The sequence below is a fragment of the Pseudorca crassidens genome, chromosome 2 (genome assembly GCF_039906515.1).
Source record: "Pseudorca crassidens isolate mPseCra1 chromosome 2, mPseCra1.hap1, whole genome shotgun sequence".
NCBI lineage: Eukaryota > Metazoa > Chordata > Mammalia > Artiodactyla > Delphinidae > Pseudorca > Pseudorca crassidens.
This window is the reverse complement of record NC_090297.1, coordinates 165,075,991-165,097,693: the sequence shown is the minus strand read 5'-3', so window position 1 is coordinate 165,097,693 and position 21,703 is coordinate 165,075,991. Positions and strand designations below refer to the sequence as shown.

The 21,703-nt window shown below is 40.2% G+C and overlaps 1 protein-coding gene across 12 annotated transcripts in view; it reads left to right on the top strand.

Moving 5' to 3' along the window:
- The window catches only part of DISP1 (dispatched RND transporter family member 1), a 204,128-nt gene extending 182,776 nt beyond the window's left edge, over positions 1-21,352 (top strand). For all 12 annotated transcript variants that reach the window (XM_067729687.1, XM_067729681.1, XM_067729679.1 and 9 more), the window contains 6 exons: positions 1,604-1,633; positions 8,152-8,275; positions 9,090-9,217; positions 9,561-9,658; positions 11,664-11,761; positions 17,721-21,352. In XM_067729687.1, coding sequence (XP_067585788.1) covers positions 1,604-1,633; positions 8,152-8,275; positions 9,090-9,217; positions 9,561-9,658; positions 11,664-11,761; positions 17,721-21,332 — 4,090 coding nt within the window. In that variant the 3' untranslated portion in view covers positions 21,333-21,352. The remainder of the gene's footprint in view (positions 1-1,603; positions 1,634-8,151; positions 8,276-9,089; positions 9,218-9,560; positions 9,659-11,663; positions 11,762-17,720) is intronic.
- Positions 21,353-21,703: the final 351 nt, after the last annotated feature.

The window sequence follows — 21,703 nt, the reverse complement described above, 5'->3', positions numbered from 1 at the left end:
GACACACACAGGACTGAGAACAGCAAATTAGGAATCAAGAAACATGAGTTCTCTCTACAGCTCTGCTCCTACGACCCTGAATGATCAAAGGCAAACTGAGGCCCATCTCTACAAATAGGACCGGGATGAAATTGGAATGTGTCTCTTCTCTAACATTGTTCCCAGTGCTTGCAACCTCTGGAGTTGTTCCATCTCCTTGAGTTTAGTATTTTTAAGGGGCTTAAACTCATTAACGAGGACATGTACATAAAGCATGAAATTTAGAACATATGCATCTTTCACGTAAACAGATTAATGCAAAGTGTGTTCTAGAATGTAAGTTCCATGAAGTTTGGGACCCTGTTGGTCTCATTCATGGCTATAACAGGAGTTAAATAATTTTTTTTTAAGAATGAATACATGTATATTAGTGAGACATGTAATGGAGAGGGAAAATATGAAAGGAAACGTTAGATCTCAAAGAAATTCTAAAATAGGGCTCTAACTACTGGAAGAGTAATAACTTGAAGTAGAAAGACTAGAAGATAGATTTTTCATTTTGTTTTATTTCCTCAAAGTATGGGACAGCCTGGTGGAAGATTTCAGGTTAGGAGAGAGTACACAGATAGGAAATTTATTCATTTATTCAGCAAATATTTAAGTAACTCTCAGTATTAGTGTAATGGTGATCAGACTTTTTGATCTCACGACCCCTTTACACTTTCAAAAATTATTAAGGATCCAAAGCTATTTTGTTTATGTGGGTTGTATCTGATATGTGCCATATTGGAATTGAAACAAATTTAAAATTTCTAATTTAACTTATTTGAAATAATGACAGTAAGCCCTTTATGTGTTAACATAAATAATATTTTTCATGAAAAACAATATCATTTCCAAAACAAAAAAAAAAAGTTTAGTGAGATGATTAGTATCATTTCACATTTTTGCAAGTCTCTTTGATGTGTGGCTTCAGAGAAGACAGCAGGATTCTCATACCTGCTTCTGCAATATACTGCAGTCTGCTGTTCGGTTGAAATATACCAAATTATGGAGAAAACCCAGCTTTAAACAGGTATGGGGGTTAGAAAAGGGAGACCCTCACAAACTCTGTGAAGGATCTCAGGAACTCCCAGGGATCTTCATCCCACACTGTGAGAACCACTGTATTCCAGAATGGTGAAACATGAGTAGTGATTTGTAGCTGAAGAAGGAATACAATATTTCTAGTTGAAGAAGGTATTGATGTCCTATTTAAAAAAAAAAAAAGATGTTGGGGGATCCTTGACAAGTAAGAAGCAGCCTGGATTGGAGACCTGTCTGTGGCTTCTTGTTGTGAGAGAGATGAGGGAGTCTGTAGCTGTAGGTTTGGGGAATGTTACATGGTATGACTATGATTCCCTGAAGAGAGTGTGATAAGAGTCTGGAAAGATGCCACCTACTGGTGTACAAGATGGTCAACATTCATTGTTAAATCCAAAATCTCTCAAATAGAATCCTTTTTAAGCCTTCCAGGATTTTTTTGTAAAGAGAGATAACAAGTAAAATGTTAAATACATATATAAAGCGTGTGTTTATATTACAATGTCTGTTTCTGATTGTTTTTTCTTTGCTTTTTTTCCAGCCCATCCAGACCTTTCAAGTTACCAAAAAGGTAAAGTAGTTTGGATTTTCTTATTAAATAAGTATGTGCTTTTCCCCTTTTAGTATTTTCTTTACATTTTGCTGCTGTTTTCACCTTCCTCGTTCATATTTTTGTGAAGGAAAACTAAATTTCCTCTGAGTTGGCTGCTTGAGGAATCCTATACCTCCAAAAGTGGTTTTAATCCCAAGGTTGACATTTAGCCTTTAAATGCTATTTGGGTTTAATCATTTATATTTGCATAATTATTTTGAATTCTTTCCTGTAATGGATTGGCTTCTCAGTGTCCTACTTATTAAGAGAAAAACTGCTCAGCCAACTACCATGACTTAAATTCATGGCCGTTTATTTCAGCTGGGTTGTCTGTGTTTCTAAACATTTTGCTATCATGTTAAGATGGAGGTATTCTTTTATGTGGAAAATTTTAATTTTAGTTTTATAGTAGAAAAGCAAAATTTTAAATGGACAAGAGGTGCTGAAAAAAGCATTGTCTCATCAGCTGTCCTTGTACATTGTGTACATTGTGGTTCCAGATATAAAATTATTTAAGAAATTCTTAGTGATCTTTGAAATTCATTTGCTAAAGAAGCTCAGATGCTAATAACCCTGAAGCCTATCTCAGGAGAGTCATCCTTTCTTTGGAGTAAAATTACTACATAAATTTTAATTAGAAACTCCTTTCACATTTAAAAAATATTTTTAAAATTGTAATAAAATAGACATAGCATAAAATTTACCATTTTAACCATTTTAAAGTATACAATTCTGTGGCATTAAGTACATTCACATTATTATACAGCCATCACACCATTCGTCTCCAGAACCTTTTTCTACTTTTCAAACTGAACCTCTATACCCATTAAATAGTACCTCCTCATTTCTCCCCACCCCCCCAGCTTCTGGCAACCACTATTCTATGCTGTCTCTATGAATTTCATTACTCTAATATGTACAGTACAAATACTGTACTCTGAGGAAGAGTACAGTATTTGTCCTTTTGTGACTGGCTGATTTCACTTAGCATAATGTCCTCAAGCTTCATCCATGTTGTAGCATGTGTCAGAATTTCCTTCCTATGTAAGACTGAACGATATTCCGTTGTATGCATATACTACATTTTATTTACCCAATTTTGCAAAAAAATTATGGAAAAAAGATGAAGGAAAGAGGTTTTACAAGTAAATATGGCATATGAAGAAAATGAAATTCCATTTTTCTAGAAATAATAGGGTCTTCTTAAGTGACCAAAAGTTTTATATTTTGAAAGGTTCATATATATTTGTCTCTGTTAATAGATTGGTATTTTTAAAAACCTGAATTTATTCTTTTCAGTATATACACATAAAAATACAACTTCTTCCTAAAATTAGCCTTTTCTGATTCCCCTTTCCTACCCCAGCTGGAAGTACTCGCTTCCTTCATTGAATTCACAAAACATTTTATCTGTATCCTTCTGTTGTAGGTATTTGTGCACCTGTCTGATTTTCTGAATTAGGCTCTAAGTTCCTTGAGGGTAATATACATGTCTGCTATTATTTTATTCCCAGAATGTCTGCCTTCTTACTATGTAATGTTAATTGTTGAATGAGTTTATTACTTCACAAGAAAGAAAGAGTTCTGTACTGTTTTCCTCTGTGAAATTCCATAAGCTTCAATCATTCCTCCCACTAAGTTGATAGTTGATGCCACTAGAAATGTTATGATTAATGACATTTAGAAATGGGTACCTTTAAAGGCCAAGAGGAATAAGGGAGAGATATTAAAGGAAACAGAAAGAAAGAAACCGAGGAAGAAGAGATTTTTTTAGGAAGCAAGCAGTAGCTAAAGTGTTAAATATTGCTCAGGTCCAAGAAGATGAAAACCAAGAGAGTTAGTTGACTTTGGCAGTTTCAGAAGAGTCACGAGAGCAAAAGCCAAGCTATCGGGGGTTAAGGATTGGGTGGTTGGTCAGGAAAAGGAGGCCTCAAGTCCAAGGCACTCATACTCTCTAAAGCCTGGCTCTGCTCAGAAAGGCAGGGGTGAAAGAGAAGAGTGTTTCCAGAAAGGCAGCAAAGGGCAAAAGAAAAAAGTCTTTGTAACCTGAGAGGAAAATTTACTGTGGAGGGCCTTATTGTAATACAAATGGCCCATTTAAAACAGGCCCCCATATAATGTTACTACAGCATAAGTTAGCCCTGTAAGACACTTCATTTGTTTTAACAGTTATTTCTGATCTTTTCCCAGAATAAACCCAATACTAAGGTGGCTGAGCATCTATGAGGATATTTGAGGGACTTCCCATTGGATCCTCATGAAAATCCATCATGGCAGGAACAGCCTGGATCAGGGTGCCAAGCAGCCTGCCCACTTACTCAGATCCACGGTTTACCCACAAACGCAATCCATTCATTCTGTTCTTCTGAGTCTTACATACCTGTACTATTTGAGACTTAACCTACTGAGAAGTGCTATGGATACACTTTTTTATAGAGCAGTGCCATGGGTAGCAACTGCGGGCCTAACCTATGCAGCTGATACAGCAGTAGGGCCTTGAGGAAAACTGTTCCCTGGTCAGTCACTGGAAAATGACTGCCTGCTGTCACCCAGCAGTTACAGAAGTGGATTGCGTTTACAATTATGCTGTATGGTCTGAAGAGTTACAAAATCAAGATCAGGCAGATGAAAGACAAGTACTACATGGTACACAGAGGAACATACTATAGTGAGAAGAGTGGTCCTTTGGAAAATTCTTCCAATGCCCAGAAAAGCATGTGCAGGTTCTTTATTCAAATTTAAACTTAGTTAGAATATGTACCTGGAACCCAGACTCACCATGAAGGGAATTAGCCAAAAAATATAGCGATAAAATTTATAGGTCATTTTTAATTTCCTTTACTTCTCCAGTTTTCCTGCTTTATTAGATTTTTTTCCTTAATATTACAACCATCGTCTGGGTTTCGTATTATACATGAAACTTTTGTTTCCCACGTGGTGCCCATAGTTACGCAACATCTTAGAACAGACAGCAGGAAGCACAAATAGCCTCAGCAGTTGTGTGCTATTTAGGAGAAACCCTTGTCTGAATGACATTTACTCAGAGTAGCTGGGGCTTTCCCCCATGGTGCTTTATGTCCTCAGGATGGTGATTCCATTTCTTAAGTGCGAACAGTTGTCTCTAGGAAAGGTTAGCACGTGAAACATCTGCTTTGTGAGGAAGTGGACTTGTAATATAGTAAGGTTAAACGTGTTTGGAAGAAATGTGCCGAAATCACTAATGCCGTAAAGTTTCCATATGTAGTCAATGCATGGATATGGTATAGAGCAGTGCTGTAAAATCAAAACCAAATGTTTTCAAAGGCAAGAAAAAGCAATTATTGAATGAGGTTTTGAAGGTTGCTATGCACGTGTGCAGATTCTTCAAGAACACAAACAAAAAGTCATTATATGGGTAAATTAAACCACAGTATGAAAACTAAGCAATTTGGGGCCCACTGCCCTCTATTGATAACATGTTTGTAGGTAAAAATGCATAACTTCTGGTTCATTTGAAAGAAAATTGATCCATTTAACATAAAGTGTAATGAGTAATTGTGTAAGCCTGGGGCCATTTTCATTTCATAGGGCTGATATTTTAAAAGTCTAAAATGTAAAGGACTCTTTAAGTCTGAAGCAATGAACAGAAAGTCTCAAATGGGATATTGACAAAGGACTTTATTGCTTCAAACCGGTTACTTTCATCTTAGTTTGCATTTGGTAGAAGAGGAAATGAAGTATAGCGAATATAAGCTTTGGGTGTGTTCTAGAAATACGAACGCTTCTGACCACTTGGTGTTTACATTTGAACAACAACAATCAGCCTATTGTGATTTATTTGTTTTCATTACATTCAGAATTGTTCTTAAAAAGTTATTCCATCTTATCTAGCATAATTTTTCCTTAATGAGTTTTTAAATGCAGAATTTACAGTCCAGTGAATAGTGTTCAAACTTGAAGTCCTTTGGGTCTAGGTGATTTTGCATAGAGAAATTAACTATTAGTGTGGCTTAGGAATTTAATTTTCAGATGACAGTTTGGGGAAGCATCTGTTTGTGGCAAGTTAGCTTATTCCTGATGTTTTCTGTTTCTCTTGTGTTTGAAGCAAGAGATGATATCATAGTGGTTAAGAGGCCAGACTCTAGAACCAGACTACCTAGGTTCCTAGCTTTGTGACCTTTTTTTTCTTTTGAGATATTATTGACATGTAACATTATATTAGTTTCAGGTGTATAACATAATAATTTGATATTCATATGTATTGCAAAATAATCACCACAATAAGTTTCGTTAACATTCATCACCACACATAGTTACCAATTTTTTTTCTTTCTTGTAATGAGAACTTTCAAGATCTACTCTCTAAGCAACTTTCAAGTATGTAATACAGTATTATTAACTATAGTCACCATGCTGTACATTACACCCCCAGGACGTGCTTGTTTTATGAGCTGGGCCAGCTTGTGACGTTGAACAAGTTATTTAGCCTGCCTGTGCCTCAGTTTCATCTCATAAAGTTGTTGTGAGAATTATATGAGATGATAATCTATGTAAAGCATGAGAGCAACTGGAACTCCTAGTGGGTGCAGGCTATTATTCTTTATTTTCCTAAGGTTGCTTTTAAAAGAACAATAATGAGGGCTTCCCTGGTGGCGCAGTGGTTGGGAATCTGCCTGCTAATGCAAGGGACACGGGTTCAAGCCCTGGTCTGGGAGGATCCCACATGCCGCGGAGCAACTAGGCCTGTGAGCCACAACTACTGAGCCTGCGCGTCTGGAGCCTGTGCTCCGCCACAAGAGAGGTCGCGGTAGTGAGAGGTCCTAGCACCGTGATGAAGAGTGGCCCCTGCTTGCCACAACTAGAGAAAGCCCTCGCACAGAAACGAAGACCCAACACAGCAAAAATAAATAAATAAAAGAACAATAATGAAAAATGCCTGTGCGAGTGCTCCCTTAACGCATAATTATGTTATATTTTAACTTCCTTATTAAAATTTAATTTGAATATCTCCGCAAAGGCAGATCTATGAATTTGAGAGATCAGAATATAAAAACCAGCCGTCTATTCTTAGAGACATATCGTAGTTTTTTTCAGAATAATGGTTAGAGCCACTAGCTTTCTTTAAACTGCTGGCATGATTTTGAAGAAAAACTCAAAGTATATGAGCAAGAAGCCTATTTCAAATGAGCCAGAAATAGCCATCAGAGCAGCCCAGTGTGCTAAATAACACTGTTGAGAATTTGAGAATAATTGTCCACAAGTTAAATGTTTCATTTTTTCTCTAATAAAAATTCAAGAAATCTGAAGTTGGCAGAATACATTTTGGGGTTTTTTTTTTTTTTTTTGCGATATGTGGACCTCTCACTGTTGTGGCCTCTCCCGTTGCGGAACACAGGCTCCAGACACACAGGCTCGGCAGCCATGGCTCACGGGCCCAGCTGCTCCGCGGCATGTGGGATCTTCCCGAACCGGGGCACGAACCTATGTCCCCTGCATCGGCAGGCGGACTCTCAACCACTGCGCCACCAGGGAAGCCCGGCAGAATACATTTTGAATTTTAGAAAAGTTCAGTCTAGTCAACTTCTATGGAGCACTCAGTTCTTATAGAGATCTGGAAGCATCAGGTTAGGAAGGCATGGTCCAGGATCTTATGGAAGGGCCCAGAAACAGATATTTCAGTGGAAGGTGGTGAATGAGGGTGTGGGAAGGGTGTTGGAAGAAATGGCTTAATGGTGGGATTTGGTAACAGAGAGGAGTTTCTGAGGCGTAGTAAGAAACTAAAGCCAGCCTGTGGTGATTAGAGAGTGAAGGGAGGATAGGTACATACATGGGTGTTCATTCATCTAATCAATAGATAGTTACCAAGCACCTTTTAAAAGGCACTGTTCTAGGCACTGATACTACACTAAATCAATCAGTCAGTCAATCAATAGTCTCTGCCCTCATGGAGCTCACAATCTAGTGGATAAGTTCATTATAGTTTTAGCTAAATGGAAGGTTAACAGGTTTATGGGGAGGTTTCAATTTGGTTTGGTTATTCTTATGACTTACACTACCTGAACCTGTTTATGGGCTGAGCTCTTTTTCAAGAACTGATGGAGTAAAAGTAGGGAGAAAGGAATAACTGGAGAAACAAAAGTTCTGAAAGAGACTGCAAGGAGGATGGAGCCTCTGTTAAAATATATTTCTTTCCACTTAGAAAGTGTAGATTTAAGAGCTTCTTTTTCCCAGGCACAGATGTAGCAGTGAAATGTTATTTGTCAGGAATTATTCTTACTCTCAATAGCCTGTAGCATCTGACCACTGCTACTTTATCACAAATAATGAGAGGACAGTGATCTTCCAATTTTCTACTACAATTATGCGTAAATGCTTATAATCTCATGAGATCTTTTACTGATAAATACCTGTGCTAGGTCTGAAATAGGAAGATTTAACAAATTGCTCTCTTAGGTAGCAAAAAAAACTTTACTCTGCTTCTAAGAGGCTTTCTTTGTGATCTCTCTCTGCTTTTGTAGTTATGCAGCCCTGATAGCAGACTGGCCTGTGGTTGTCTTGGGCATGTGCACTGTGTTCATCGTGGTCTGTGCCTTGGTTGGAGTATTAGTGCCAGAGCTTCCTGATTTCTCTGATCCATTGCTGGTAAGGAGAATTGCACCAGTAGAATCTGTTTATTTTCTTTAGCCCTCAATCATCTCAAAAGATTAAGTATTTTAAGACATGTTGCATTATGTTATTTAGTATCCCATCTGTTTTAAAAACCTTCTCAAGCCATCAGTAAGTATACAATTCTCTTTCTGAAAAGTAGAGACATGTCTGTATTCTCAGGTTCTTAAAAGGGGTCAGGTAACTTGCTCACCATCAAAAATCTGGAAATTTGCTTCTTGGTCTCCATGTTTAAACTAAAAAGCAAAAAATTGGAGAATCTGCAGACTGTAAAAACGTCTTCAAAAAGTCTTGAAGACTGAGTGTCACCTTTTTTCCCAAAGACGTTAAAGGAATTTCAGTATTACTGAGAGATTGCAGGGTCTGTTTTTAAGTAAATGTCCCTCAGAAGTGGAATAGTGAGGAAAGTATGAGCAAGGATAATGATAAACTCTTTGTAAAACACTGTTGCATGCATAACACAATTTAATTTGACCATGATTTTTTTATAACATAAAAATAAATGCCAGGTATGAATTTGGAAGAGAAGCTTCAGATAAGTTTTTTTTTCCTCTTTCCTGAGACATGTAACATACCAAAGAATCAAACTGTTTGTCACAGTAAATAGGTGATCATTATTATGTCAAGTCATCTTGTCTTAATGCAGTTCGCCTCTGGAGTAGCTGTGAGGAACGTGTATATTTTCTGTTGAAAGCTATACATCACCTTGACATTGCCTTCCCAAGCTGTTATAACTATACTTAGCCTGAAATGAAGTACACTAATGGGAATTTGTAATATTTTGCCTTAGGGTTTTGAACCAAGAGGGACTGCAATAGGCCAGAGACTGGTCACATGGAATAACATGGTGAAAAATACAGGATACAAAGCAACATTAGCAAATTACCCCTTTAAATATGCAGATGAACAAGCCAAAAGGTAATCATTTATTAACTTTTAGACAAACCACTGCTAACGAATTCCACTTTTAAACATTGCCTGAGCAAAAAGATTACATCTAAAATGTGTGGCTCAAAATCTTTGCACTGAATTTGTTGAAATTGTCATTGTCTTTTAAGATTTTGTTGTATATTAGTGAGGGTTTGGGGTTTTTCTTCCTTTTTCAGAAGTGAGAAGATTAATGTTGGCTGCTTATGTTCATCCTTCCGACAATATCAAGCGCTTCATAGGTCATGACTTTGAGGTTGTATTGTTACCAGTAGGCTTCTCAGCCTTGAAATAGTGGGGACTTGATTGAAGATCAAACTGTGTTCCATTTCAGCCATCGGGATGATAGATGGTCAGATGATCATTATGAAAGAGAGAAAAGAGAAGTTGACTGGAACTTCCACAAGGACAGCTTTTTCTGTGACGTTCCAAGTGAGTGGCTTCGTAGATGACAAACCTTTCAGAGTTTCCTGGGATTGAACATGATTGATAACCTAGACTGTCAAGAGTAGGTGGCTGGTCACACAGCTTCACTGTTTCTATCGTGCTTAAAGGGGTTTTAGCCTAATTAACTTGTAATTTTACTTCTCTAGGTCAGTCAACCACTAATCTGAATTTAGTTACCTAAAATTAAAAATTAATGAGAGATGACTGAGTTATATTCGGTTTTAAGAAAGATATAAATCTAATAAAATTCTTGACCTTGCCCCAAATCTCAACACATTTAAAAAATTCCTTGTACATTTTTTGGATTGAACCCTGACATAATCTACAGTATTATCAAAAATTTATATCTACATTGTTGATTCATTCAAAAAGCCTATATTAATAGCCTTCTTGTGCCAGCCTTGTCATTAGACATTACAGGTAGCGAGATGAACAAAATAAAGTCCAGAGGTCCAAAGCTTGAATGCCTCAGGGACCTAGCTCATATATGAATGAGAAAAGTGAGCTGGGTTAAGAATGCAGGAAGTGATGGTGATTGAGGAGAATGCAGCAGAATGTGACCTTGAAAAAAAAAAAAACGAGGGCCCAAAGATTGTAAGAAATTCCCAGAGGCCAGGAATCCAGATTTCAATGTGGAATCACCAGATCTCTAAATGTTGGCAGCAAATTCACGAAATAAAATTCGCTGTAGCCTAGAGTCAGCCTGGTCTCTGTGCAGCTGCCAGGAAGGAGTAGTTCACGGCCTCAAGGAAACATGTGTCAGTTTGAAAGTCATTGATTAGCCCTCATGGTTACGGATGAGGAATTGCAATAACTCCAGTTTCTGATTAAGTGAATATTAACATTGAAGCTCTTCTGGTTTCACCTTTTTGTTGTTGTTGTTGAAAATCCTTCTAAAATTTGTTTTTTCCCTATCTTCTTAGATCACTAGAGGACCTGATTGGGTCTTTGATGTTTCTAGATCTTGTCAATCCTCAGGGTCTTTATTTGTCTTGAAGACAAGAGTTTACTAAAGAAAACTTCGTGACCCTGAAGTTTTTCATGTAATAAAGCTTTATTCATAAATTTGCAAATTGATTTTCTTTGTCAGCACCATTAGGCATTTTAGATCCTATAAAATGAATCTACTCTGTTTCAGTTGGTTCATATTAATTTTTTTTAATGGCTGAGGAAGCAGAAACAGTACTTACTGAGCACCCGTTTTTCAGTACCTCATTTAATTCTCACACCTATTTGGGAAAGTGTTGCTGTCTTTATCTTACAGATGAGGAACCAAACCGAGGCTCAGAAAAGTTGTTAGTTGCCTAAGATCATCCAGCTAGTAGATGACAGAACCTGGTTACACCCAGTTCTAACTCTAAAGACCATGCTCCTTCCAGGATATCACACAGCCTCCCTTATTCGGAAATATATTTTGTATTAGTATAATTTTCAAAATGTTTTTTCTAGAACTCTGAACACTCAACCAGAATGAGGAGTAGGTCTGTGATCCTGGCCAGCGTTCTGTGTTTAGTTGACTGTTTTTAGTGCTTTTAAGCTGATCACTTGCCGTCTTTGCTCTCTAGTTAGCTGCCAAAGAGAACATCCTTATAATCCATTCTTGATACTCCCTGGTGCACCATTCTTTGATTTTATATACCATTGGGGTGATGTGTTGTGAAATTAGGAGGGAGGCGTTCAGTTGATTTTCTGCTGAAAGTTCCTATGGGTTGCTCTTCCTAATTACAGTCTGATCAGAACTAGATATGTTACATAACTTCTACGATTTTTAAGATATAGTGAGTAGACAAAGGCTTTGAGCTAAAGCAATATTCTAGCGTTACTCTTTAAAATTTTTTTACATTTTTCTCCTGGAGTTTAATGAAAGACAGGATTCCCTACTGCTAATGAATTCCCAGGTGGTTTCCCAGTTTGAATTCTTTCTGAACGCGGAGTCTTCTGAAATAAATGAATAATTTATAACCCTTTTTCTTTTTTCTCCTATCACCAGGTGACCGATATTCCAGAGTAGTATTTACTTCAGCTGGAGGGGAGACATTGTGGAATTTACCTGCAATTAAATCAATGTGCAATGTAGATAATTCAAGGGTATGTAAAGTAAAACTGAAATATGTTTAGCACAAATAAGGTTATACTTTTGAAACTCCTTTTACTGCTGACCCTGGTGCCTGATCAGATGAAAGCACTCAAGTGGCTTACCTACCGAGGAGTAAACACCAGCAGAGTGGCTTCGCATTCTTTCGGATCCCAGGATCAAAGTGTCTCTGCTTCCCCACCTTTAAAACAAACCATCTTCCTTAATAAAGAACTCTTTTTCTTTCCCACTCATGTTTTTGTCCATGATAGTCTTTTGTATTATTTCACAGCTTATTTCCTTTCAGGATAATAGTTAAGCCTTTTTTTTTTCTTCTTTTGTTGTATTTTATCTTCCTAATCTAGTTTCATTGTTCACTCCGTCTTCCCCCTGAGGCGATTGTCAGCATCTTAATTATGCAATGAAATGCTCACCTTTCTGGCAATCAATGGGTCCTTTGGGCCGATGACCTCAAAGGAAAATTTAGGGCACAGGCTGGGAAAGGGGACAGGAAAGGGCATAAATACAGTATCTATGGAAATGGCCAAAGTAATCCAATCCAGATTGTTCTGAACTCTAAACACCTTGCTGCTTTACAAGACAGAAAGATGCAAGAAGACAGCACCAGAAAGTGTAAAGTCACCTACCGAGCTTGGAAGAGCTGTCAATTTCTTGTGTTCAGAGGTAGTTTCTCCAAGTAGAAACTGCTGTCTGATGTCACTAATGGCCTTGCCCAAGCACAGTAACCAGGTAGAAAAGGAACTCGTGTTCTTAGCATAATTCTAAAATGTAAAATCACTGGTCAGTTGAAAATCTAATCACATGCCCTGCTGAGAGCTAGACTGACAATCCAGTGCAATGACCTGTTCTATCAACAGGGCTTCTTAATGGAACAGGAGGTAGAAAGGACTCTGAGATAACCCACAGACCAGCATCTCATTGTGCTGATATAAGTACGTTCTGAGAATTGAGTGGCTTACCCAGATCTCCTGACTTTATTCTTCATTCTGAAAGGCTCTTTATATATTTTGACAATAACTTTTGCATTGATTAGGATATCGGGATTTTCTGTGAGTGACATCTTGTCTCTGTGCATCTCCAAATAAACCGAAGTCGCAAACTATCTATAAACAACCCAAAGTTTCTTCATCAGCGGTCAAGTTTTATTTGTCATATTTTCTTCTGTTCTACAGCTACCAGTAGGTCATCTAGAAGCTATGAACATACTTCTTGTTGTGGGTTACAACCCTTCTCATATAGAGAGTTAACTCCACAGTAGTGTGTATGTAGAGCACTTGCGATGTGCAAGGCTTTATGCTGGGTGCTTTACTTCTCTCACGATGGACCTGTGACCTTGGAATAACACCATTTTTTTTTTATTGGAGTAAAACTGCTTTACAATGTTGTGTTAGTTTCTGCTGTACGGTGAAGTGAATCAGCTATATGTATACATGTATCCCCTCCCTCTTGGACCTCCCTCCCCCTCTCCCCCACCGTCTAGGTCATCACAGAGCACCAAGCTGAGCTCCCTGTGCTATACAGCAGGTTCCCACTAGTTATCTGTTTTGATGCATTTGCAAAATTTAGGCTATCGAAAAGAATAGCTATCTGCTTGTCTGAGTTTTTTTTCCTACTGGGCTCATAATAAGGATTGGATAGCTGTGAGTTCAAGTCTGTAATCCCTGGCAAGAACGTAACAATTTGTGATCCTCTTGTGAAAATTTGAGGAACAGACCCAAGACACGTACATCTGAATGAATGGTCAAGCCAATTGTAGTTCCACACCAATAAATGAATAAACAGAATCAAGGCCCCAAATACTACCTCAAGGAGCATGGTTGTAATTTTAACTTTTTAAATGAAATACTTTTTTGCCAGTTGCAAATGCCCTTGTATTCTAGTCTCAAACTCTACTATGAACCCAGAATAACATATGTTTCTCATAGAGATAATGTATTCAGTGATATCTTAAATAATAACTATTGGTCAACAGTTTAGATTTCAGATTATTACTGTACTTTTCTGAGTCTCCCAGCTCAAGACCCTTTGAGGATTTTTATTTGTTACGGCGGTTTGAGCAAAATGTGTCCTGAGGCTACTTGGCAGTCTTTCCCTTTTTCCCCCCTCAAATCCTAGCTATTGTACCTAACCACTTAGTTATTAACAACTATCAAGTTGAATGGGACACACACCAAATGGTACAGAGCAGACGAGCTTAATTGTTGGTGGGTTGACTCCAGAAAGCATCTGGTAATCAGTGTAATGTCACGAGACCAGGTCTTCCAGTGGCCGCCTGCCTGTGTTGATAATACGTTGAGTTCAAATTCCAGATCCCATTTAAATTACATGCCACTTACACTCATAGTTCAGATGCGCGCTGGTTTCCAGAGTGAAGAGCTTCTGTTTCTGATGCTCGTCTACCTCCTCACAGAAATGCTTGGGTCTTTTTTTAGACTCTTTCAAAAGGAGCCTCAGTTGACTCCCCTGATCTCCTTCACTACTTTTTTCTGCACTTTGACATTCCTACGGGACACACTGGCAGAGAGTCATTAGTAACAAAGAAGTGTGTGTGTCTCTAATCTTGACTCTGCTGGAAGCCCTTTACCCTATTTCTTAGTCTTTGCATAGTGTAGATGTTGGAGCTCAGAGGAATCAGCTTGTAGAAGGGATTTGGTGACTAAGACCCATTTTACTCGGGTAGCTTTTGTGGACATCTGGAATGTCCCCCTCACACGCTTAGAGGACCCCAGAAATGTGTTTCCTGATGCTTGTTTTAAAGAGAGCTGTGGAGCCCTTGCTTTCTTCTTCCTCTCTAGGCTCCCTTCAACTTTTAGTACATGAGGAACTTGGTCACGTGGGAAAGGAGTGTCTAGCAGTTGATTGAACCTGGTATTAAGGGCTTAATTTTCTTCCCTTTTTTCTTCCCTTAGCTTCTTAACATATCTCCAACTTGGCCATTAGTTTTGAAAGTTAAGGTATCATTTAAAACCCTGCTGGTTTCTTCTTTTTCTCTCCTCTTCCTTTACTCTTATTTGAAGCCAACTCCACCCCTGCTACTATCTAACTAGGGAAGTGTGCAAAGACGTGTTATCACCACATAAGCAAAATGATCCCTAAAATTCCTGTTTGTGAATACCTAGAATGAAAAGGGCATTCCTCATAAGAGTTGCAAGAAATTGCTCTTGTTAACTCCATCCTTATTTTTATAAACTTCAAAGATTTTTAAATCATTCCTGTCAATCCCCTTTCCCAAGAATATGGCAAAGATGCAGCTGCCTTCTGCATAAAGATACACCTGCTTGCCAAGCTCCTCAAGCCCCACAATATAAAATATGACTCTGTGTTGAGTTATCTCAGTCCCAGATGACTAAGTTGTGCTGTTATCCCATCGCACTTACAGACCTTGGCACTCTGTCCACAGGTTCACATAGACCCTTACGCATAATATGCTGCTTCTCATGTTGAATTGTAACGGTTTGTTTTCTTGTCTGATTTCCCTGCCTCACTGTGAGCCACTTGAGGGCAGGACCACTTTGCCTTATTTGTCTTGATAGGTGCTCAATAAATATTTTTCCTTCTGGATGGATGGATGGATGGATGGATGGATGGATGGATGGGGACATACTCCCTGAAAGCCTAGACAATCCTTGAGCTCCATTCCTTTAGATTCAGGGCACTGGCATCCAACTCAGGATAAATGTCTTCTCTCTGTCCTTATTTCTTACCCTGTAAAAGAGTCCTCAGAAACTGTTTTCCAAAGGTTGTACATCAGCCATCACCTTTGAATGTGAGGACTGGCCCTCCAGAGGCTCATTAGCATTTATTTTTGATAGCAGCCATCAAAGTAGTATTTGGTCTGTGTTTGTCGTGTCCAACTTTTAAATCTTTGGTCAGATACACACATAAAAAACCCCTGCAGTTCTTTGAAAGGGTTATTCAAGGACAGAATTCTGTGCTTTCATTTCCAGTTTTAGCTGGCAACCCTATTTCCTTTATCTTTGGCTTTTGGTTATTTGAGCAAGTACAAATATGGTCCTTCTAGCTGATAGTGGGTTTCGTAATGGATACAGTTCATTTTCTTCCATCTGAAAACTGTCAGACATTGGGGTTGCGTTACCTTTCTTTCGGTTCACCAGGCTGACCCCAGGGACTTGCCTGTTATTCCTTTGTGGGGTAAACCTGGTTATCTGAGAGATGCTATTCCAGGGTTCCCTATTATTTATTAGGTGGTTCAGTTTCCCCTGAGTTAGTACATGTGAATATTTTAACCTAGAAACAATTAAATATTAATTATCCTATTTTAAGAAATGTCAAGTAATTATCGCTCTTTAAAAATGAGCTTAAAAATTAAACCTTTGTTAAGATCAACATTATTTTAGTACACTTGTATAATAACCCTTTGACTCATTTTTCTTTACCCCCAATAGAGTATCTTAAAAAAAAAAAAAACACCCAACTTTTTATTATGGAAATTTTCAAACAGAGGCAATAGTAGAATGAATCCCTATGTTCAGGTCACCCAACTTCGGCAATTCACAATACGTGGCCAATCTCCTTTCATCTACACCTTGCCCCTGCAGAATAAGTCCCAGTAACGTGTCTTCATAGCCAAGTTACAAGTAACTTGGTTCTTGGATAAGTCTAAGTTCTAAAGAGGTGAATTGTGCCAGCTTCTCTTCTACTTTGAGAAATATTTCAACGCGTGATTGATAAAGCCTACTTCAATAAAAGGGAAAGGGTGGTTTTAATCTTATTAGAAAAAAAAGAATACTCATGCCCTTCTTGAACTTTGGAGTTTCTTCCCTGGAACAACCTTTGGTAAATAGAGATGAGGGAAAGTGATAGGAGTGGGTCGTCTTTAGCCCTGGCACTTCCGGAGAAGTCTCTGGACAGGCTCAAGAGCAGGGGGGTATTTCTTATTCTCACCCTCAGGGAAGAGGGGCCATTTGTAACTTACAGATTTTTAAGATGATGGGATTGTGCAGGCTTCACTCTAATCTTAGCAATGCCAGCTTTGACATTGGAACAAATTTCAATTTTCTATAACAAGAACAGCCATAAGAAGGAAAGCCTTCTCCAGAAATAGTGTTCTAAATGAAATACTATCCACGTTAAATCCAGAATTGTTATACTTACTAATATGCAGCAGACCCCTGTTTACCAAAACAGAACATTCCCCAAAAGGGGGAGTTAGCCAACTTGAATAAACTTTGAAAGATGTGGAAGAAATAATTAAATTCCTATTGAAGTATTTTATTACTTGTGTATGTTTATTTAAAATCATATATATGTATATGTATATATATATACACACATATAATTTTAATTTAGAAACATTTTCCCCCTCTACTCATGTATCAGGAAACAATTTTACTCCAGGTTTTTCATGCGTCTTTGGCATCACTGCTTCTGATATTACCAGAATCACTTTTTTGAGTCTGACCGTTATCTAGAGACTATCATCTTTGCCTCCAAGTTGATTGAAATATAGTACCTTTGTCACCAAAAATTTCACGCTGATTACCAGAAATTTTAGGCAAAGCCACAAATTCGTTTTATATATCAATTGGGCAATTGTTCTCTTAATTAATCCCATAGGTAGACATACATAAGCTTCACAGCCTATCCACTTTATTGCTTTTTAAAGTGACTTTGAAAAGGCTTGTTTACTAAAGAGGTGTTAATTTTACCTCCTTTTTGAAACCAAACTGGCATTGATTGAAATTGTTTCACACTTGTATGTCATCCCCAAATAGGAGTTCGTTGTTCAAAATGAAGTAACCTAGTGAGCCTTCTGCAGCAGAAGAGAGCAGATCTGGGGGGAAAACTCACCTTGTGTTCAAACTGGTACCTAATTCAGAGGATGATTCTATAACTTCTGTAACTTTCCTGTCCCTCAAGGCCACCGTCATTCAGACCTTTCTGTGAACTGATTTTAAACGTCAGTTCTTCCGCGTGTCTCTGTCTCTGCAGATCAGATCTCATCCCCGGTTTGGTGATCTGTGCCAGAGGACCACGGCTGCTTCCTGCTGCCCCAGCTGGACGCTGGGGAACTACATCGCTATTCTGAACAACAGATCATCCTGCCAGAAAATCGTCGAGCGAGACGTTTCTCATACCTTGAAGCTACTTCGGACCTGCGCCAAACACTACCAGAACGGCACCCTGGAGCCAGACTGCTGGGACATGGCAGCCCGGAGGAAGGACCAGCTCAAGTGCACCAACGTGCCACGGAAATGTACCAAGTACAACGCTGTGTACCAGATCCTCCACTACTTGGTGGATAAAGACTTTATGGCCCCAAAGACAGCCGACTACACACCCGCTTTAAAGTACAGCATGCTCTTCTCGCCCACAGAGAAAGGGGAGAGTATGATGAACATTTACTTGGACAACTTCGAAAACTGGAACGCTTCTGACGGCGTCACCACCGTCACCGGGATTGAGTTTGGGATCAAACACAGCTTGTTTCAGGATTATCTTCTGATGGATACTGTGTATCCTGCCATCGCCATCGTGATCGTCCTTTCGGTCATGTGTGTCTACACCAAGTCCATGTTTATCACTCTGATGACCATGTTCGCCATCATCAGTTCCTTGATTGTGTCCTATTTTCTCTACCGCGTGGTGTTTAACTTTGAATTTTTCCCTTTTATGAACCTCACCGCACTCATTATTTTGGTGGGCATTGGAGCGGATGACGCTTTTGTCCTGTGTGATGTCTGGAACTACACCAAATTTGACAAGCCTCACGCGGAAACCTCCGAGACAGTGAACATCACGCTGCAACACGCCGCCCTCTCCATGTTCGTCACCAGTTTTACCACAGCGGCTGCCTTTTACGCTAACTATGTGAGCAATATCACAGCCATCAGATGCTTTGGGGTATACGCGGGGACAGCTATACTGGTGAATTACGTTCTGATGGTCACCTGGCTTCCGGCCGTGGTTGTCCTGCACGAGCGGTATCTTCTCAATATCTTCAGCTGCTTCAAGAAGCCCCAGCAGCAAATATACGATAACAAAAGCTGCTGGACGGTGGCCTGTCAGAAGTGCCACAAAGTCCTTTTTGCCATTTCAGAAGCGTCTCGAATTTTTTTTGAAAAAGTATTGCCGTGCATCGTCATTAAGTTTCGCTACCTATGGCTGGTCTGGTTCCTGGCCTTAACTGTGGGCGGGGCCTACATCGTCTGCATAAACCCAAAGATGAAGCTGCCCTCTTTGGAGCTGTCCGAGTTCCAGGTGTTCAGGTCGTCCCACCCTTTTGAACGTTACGACGCCGAGTACAAAAAGCTTTTCATGTTCGAGCGCGTCCACCACGGAGAGGAGCTCCACATGCCCATCACGGTCATCTGGGGTGTGTCCCCAGAAGACAATGGCAACCCCCTAAACCCTAAGAGCAAAGGGAAGCTGACCTTAGACAGCGGCTTTAACATCGCCAGCCCAGCTTCCCAGGTCTGGATTTTGCAGTTCTGTCAAAAACTGAGAAATCAGACATTCTTTCACCAGACTGACGAACAGGACTTCACCAGCTGCTTCATTGAGACCTTCAAGCAGTGGATGGAAAACCAGGACTGCGATGAGCCTACCCTGTACCCGTGCTGCAGCCACTGGAGCTTCCCCTATAAACAAGAGATTTTCGAACTGTGCATCAAGAGAGCCATCATGGAGCTAGAGAGGAGTACGGGCTACCATTTGGATAGCAAAACCCCAGGGCCGAGGTTTGATATCAATGATACCATCAGGGCAGTCGTGCTAGAGTTCCAAAGCACCTACCTCTTCACACTGGCTTATGAAAAGATGCATCAGTTTTATAAAGAGGTGGACTCGTGGATTTCCAACGAGCTGAGTTCTGCACCCGAGGGCCTCAGCCACGGCTGGTTTGTCAGCAATCTGGAGTTCTATGACCTCCAGGACAGCCTCTCCGATGGCACCCTCATCGCCATGGGGCTCTCGGTGGCCGTGGCCTTTAGCGTGATGCTGCTTACAACTTGGAACATCATCATAAGCCTTTATGCCATCATTTCGATCGCCGGAACTATATTTGTCACCGTTGGTTCTCTCGTCCTGCTGGGCTGGGAGCTAAACGTTTTGGAGTCGGTCACTATTTCGGTTGCGGTCGGCCTGTCTGTAGACTTTGCCGTCCATTATGGGGTTGCTTACCGCTTGGCCCCGGACGCCGACCGAGAAGGGAAGGTGATCTTCTCTTTGAGCCGCATGGGCTCTGCCATCGCCATGGCCGCGCTCACCACCTTCGTGGCTGGGGCCATGATGATGCCCTCCACGGTTCTGGCTTACACCCAGCTGGGCACCTTCATGATGCTCATCATGTGTATCAGCTGGGCTTTTGCCACCTTCTTTTTTCAGTGCATGTGCCGGTGCCTTGGGCCGCAGGGCACCTGTGGTCAGATTCCTTTACCCAAAAAACTCCAGTGCAGTGCCTTCTCCCACACCTTGTCGACAAGTCCTGGTGACAAGGGACAAAGCAAGACACACACTGTGAATGCTTATCACTTAGATCCCAGGGGCCAAAAAGCTGAAATGGAGCATGAGTTTTACGAATTAGAACCTCTGGCAGCCCACAGCTGTATGGCCTCCGAGAAGACCACTTATGAAGAGACCCACATCTGCTCTGAATTTTTCAGCAGCCAGGCAAAGAAGTTAGGGATGCCTGTACACACAACTTACAACAGCGAACTCAACCAAAGCACCAAAAATGAAGCCAGCTCTGCCTTGTTGCAGCCCTGTCTTGAACAGCACACCATGTGTCACTTCTTCTCTCTGAATCAGAGATGTAGCTGCCCAAATGCCTACCAACCTTTGAAATATGGCCTGCTGTCTTGCCAGCAGATGGGTGACTGCTTGTGCCACCAGTGCGCTCCGACTGCCAGCAGCTTCATGCATGTCCAGAACGGCCTGGCCCCTCTGAAGGCTGCACACCAAGCCCCCGAGGGCTTCGTGCATCCCATCCCACACATCCACCACTGTCCCTGCCTACAGGGCAGAGTGAAACCTCCTGGAATGCAGAATTCTCTGCCCAGGAGTTTTTTCCACCACCCGGGTCAGCACATTCAGGCCCAAGAAAAACTCGGTAAGACCAGCGTACACAGTCTTCAGAGCCTAGAAGAGCAACTTCCAAAGATGGCAGAGATGTCGTCATTGGTCTGCAGAAGTGCTGGAGCTTCACACAAAGCATGCTGTGCTCCTGAGACGCACCAAAGGGGACTCTGTAAAAACAGAGACATCGGGAACGTGGAGGGCAGTGGAGGGGCTGCAAACAAGGACTCCAGTTCAGTGAGTCCGACCGACAAGGCAGAAAGGCAAGTGGAGCCAGGCCTGTCACAGACTGATGTCATCGTAAACTCAGAACACTTGAGTCAGAATGAACCCCAATTCATCTTTAACCACTTAATGGGGGAGGCTGGTTATAGGTCCTGCCCAAACAATCCACAAAATCGTGGCAGGATTGTGAGAGTTAAGTGCAGTTCTGTGGACTGTCAAATACCAAACATTGAAGCCAACGTGCCTGCTGTATTAACACACTCGGAACTTTCTGGCGAAAGTTTGTTAATAAAAACACTTTAATAAATATTGTATTAAACCAATGCCTCAATTGTTCCTTTGAAATGAAAGTAAAATCCAGAAGTTTAGAAAGGGAGTCCAAAACTACAGGAACAAGCATGTTTAACTTTGTCAAAAACCATGAGATATTTTCAGATTCCATAAGAACAATCAACAAACTCACTTATCTAATAAGCGTTAGCCATTTGGGATTTTATATTTTCAAAAAGTACAGTTGTTTTTTTACATTTATACCCAGCTTGAAAAGTTATTGTCTCTTTCTCTCCACCCTCTCACAGCAGTGAGTCAGAGATTTAGAGCTTGAACTATCTAGAACTTTCATTTCTCCCTGGCAGTTGTATTTACCAGATACCCTTATTCTGGTGCCTTTGTTT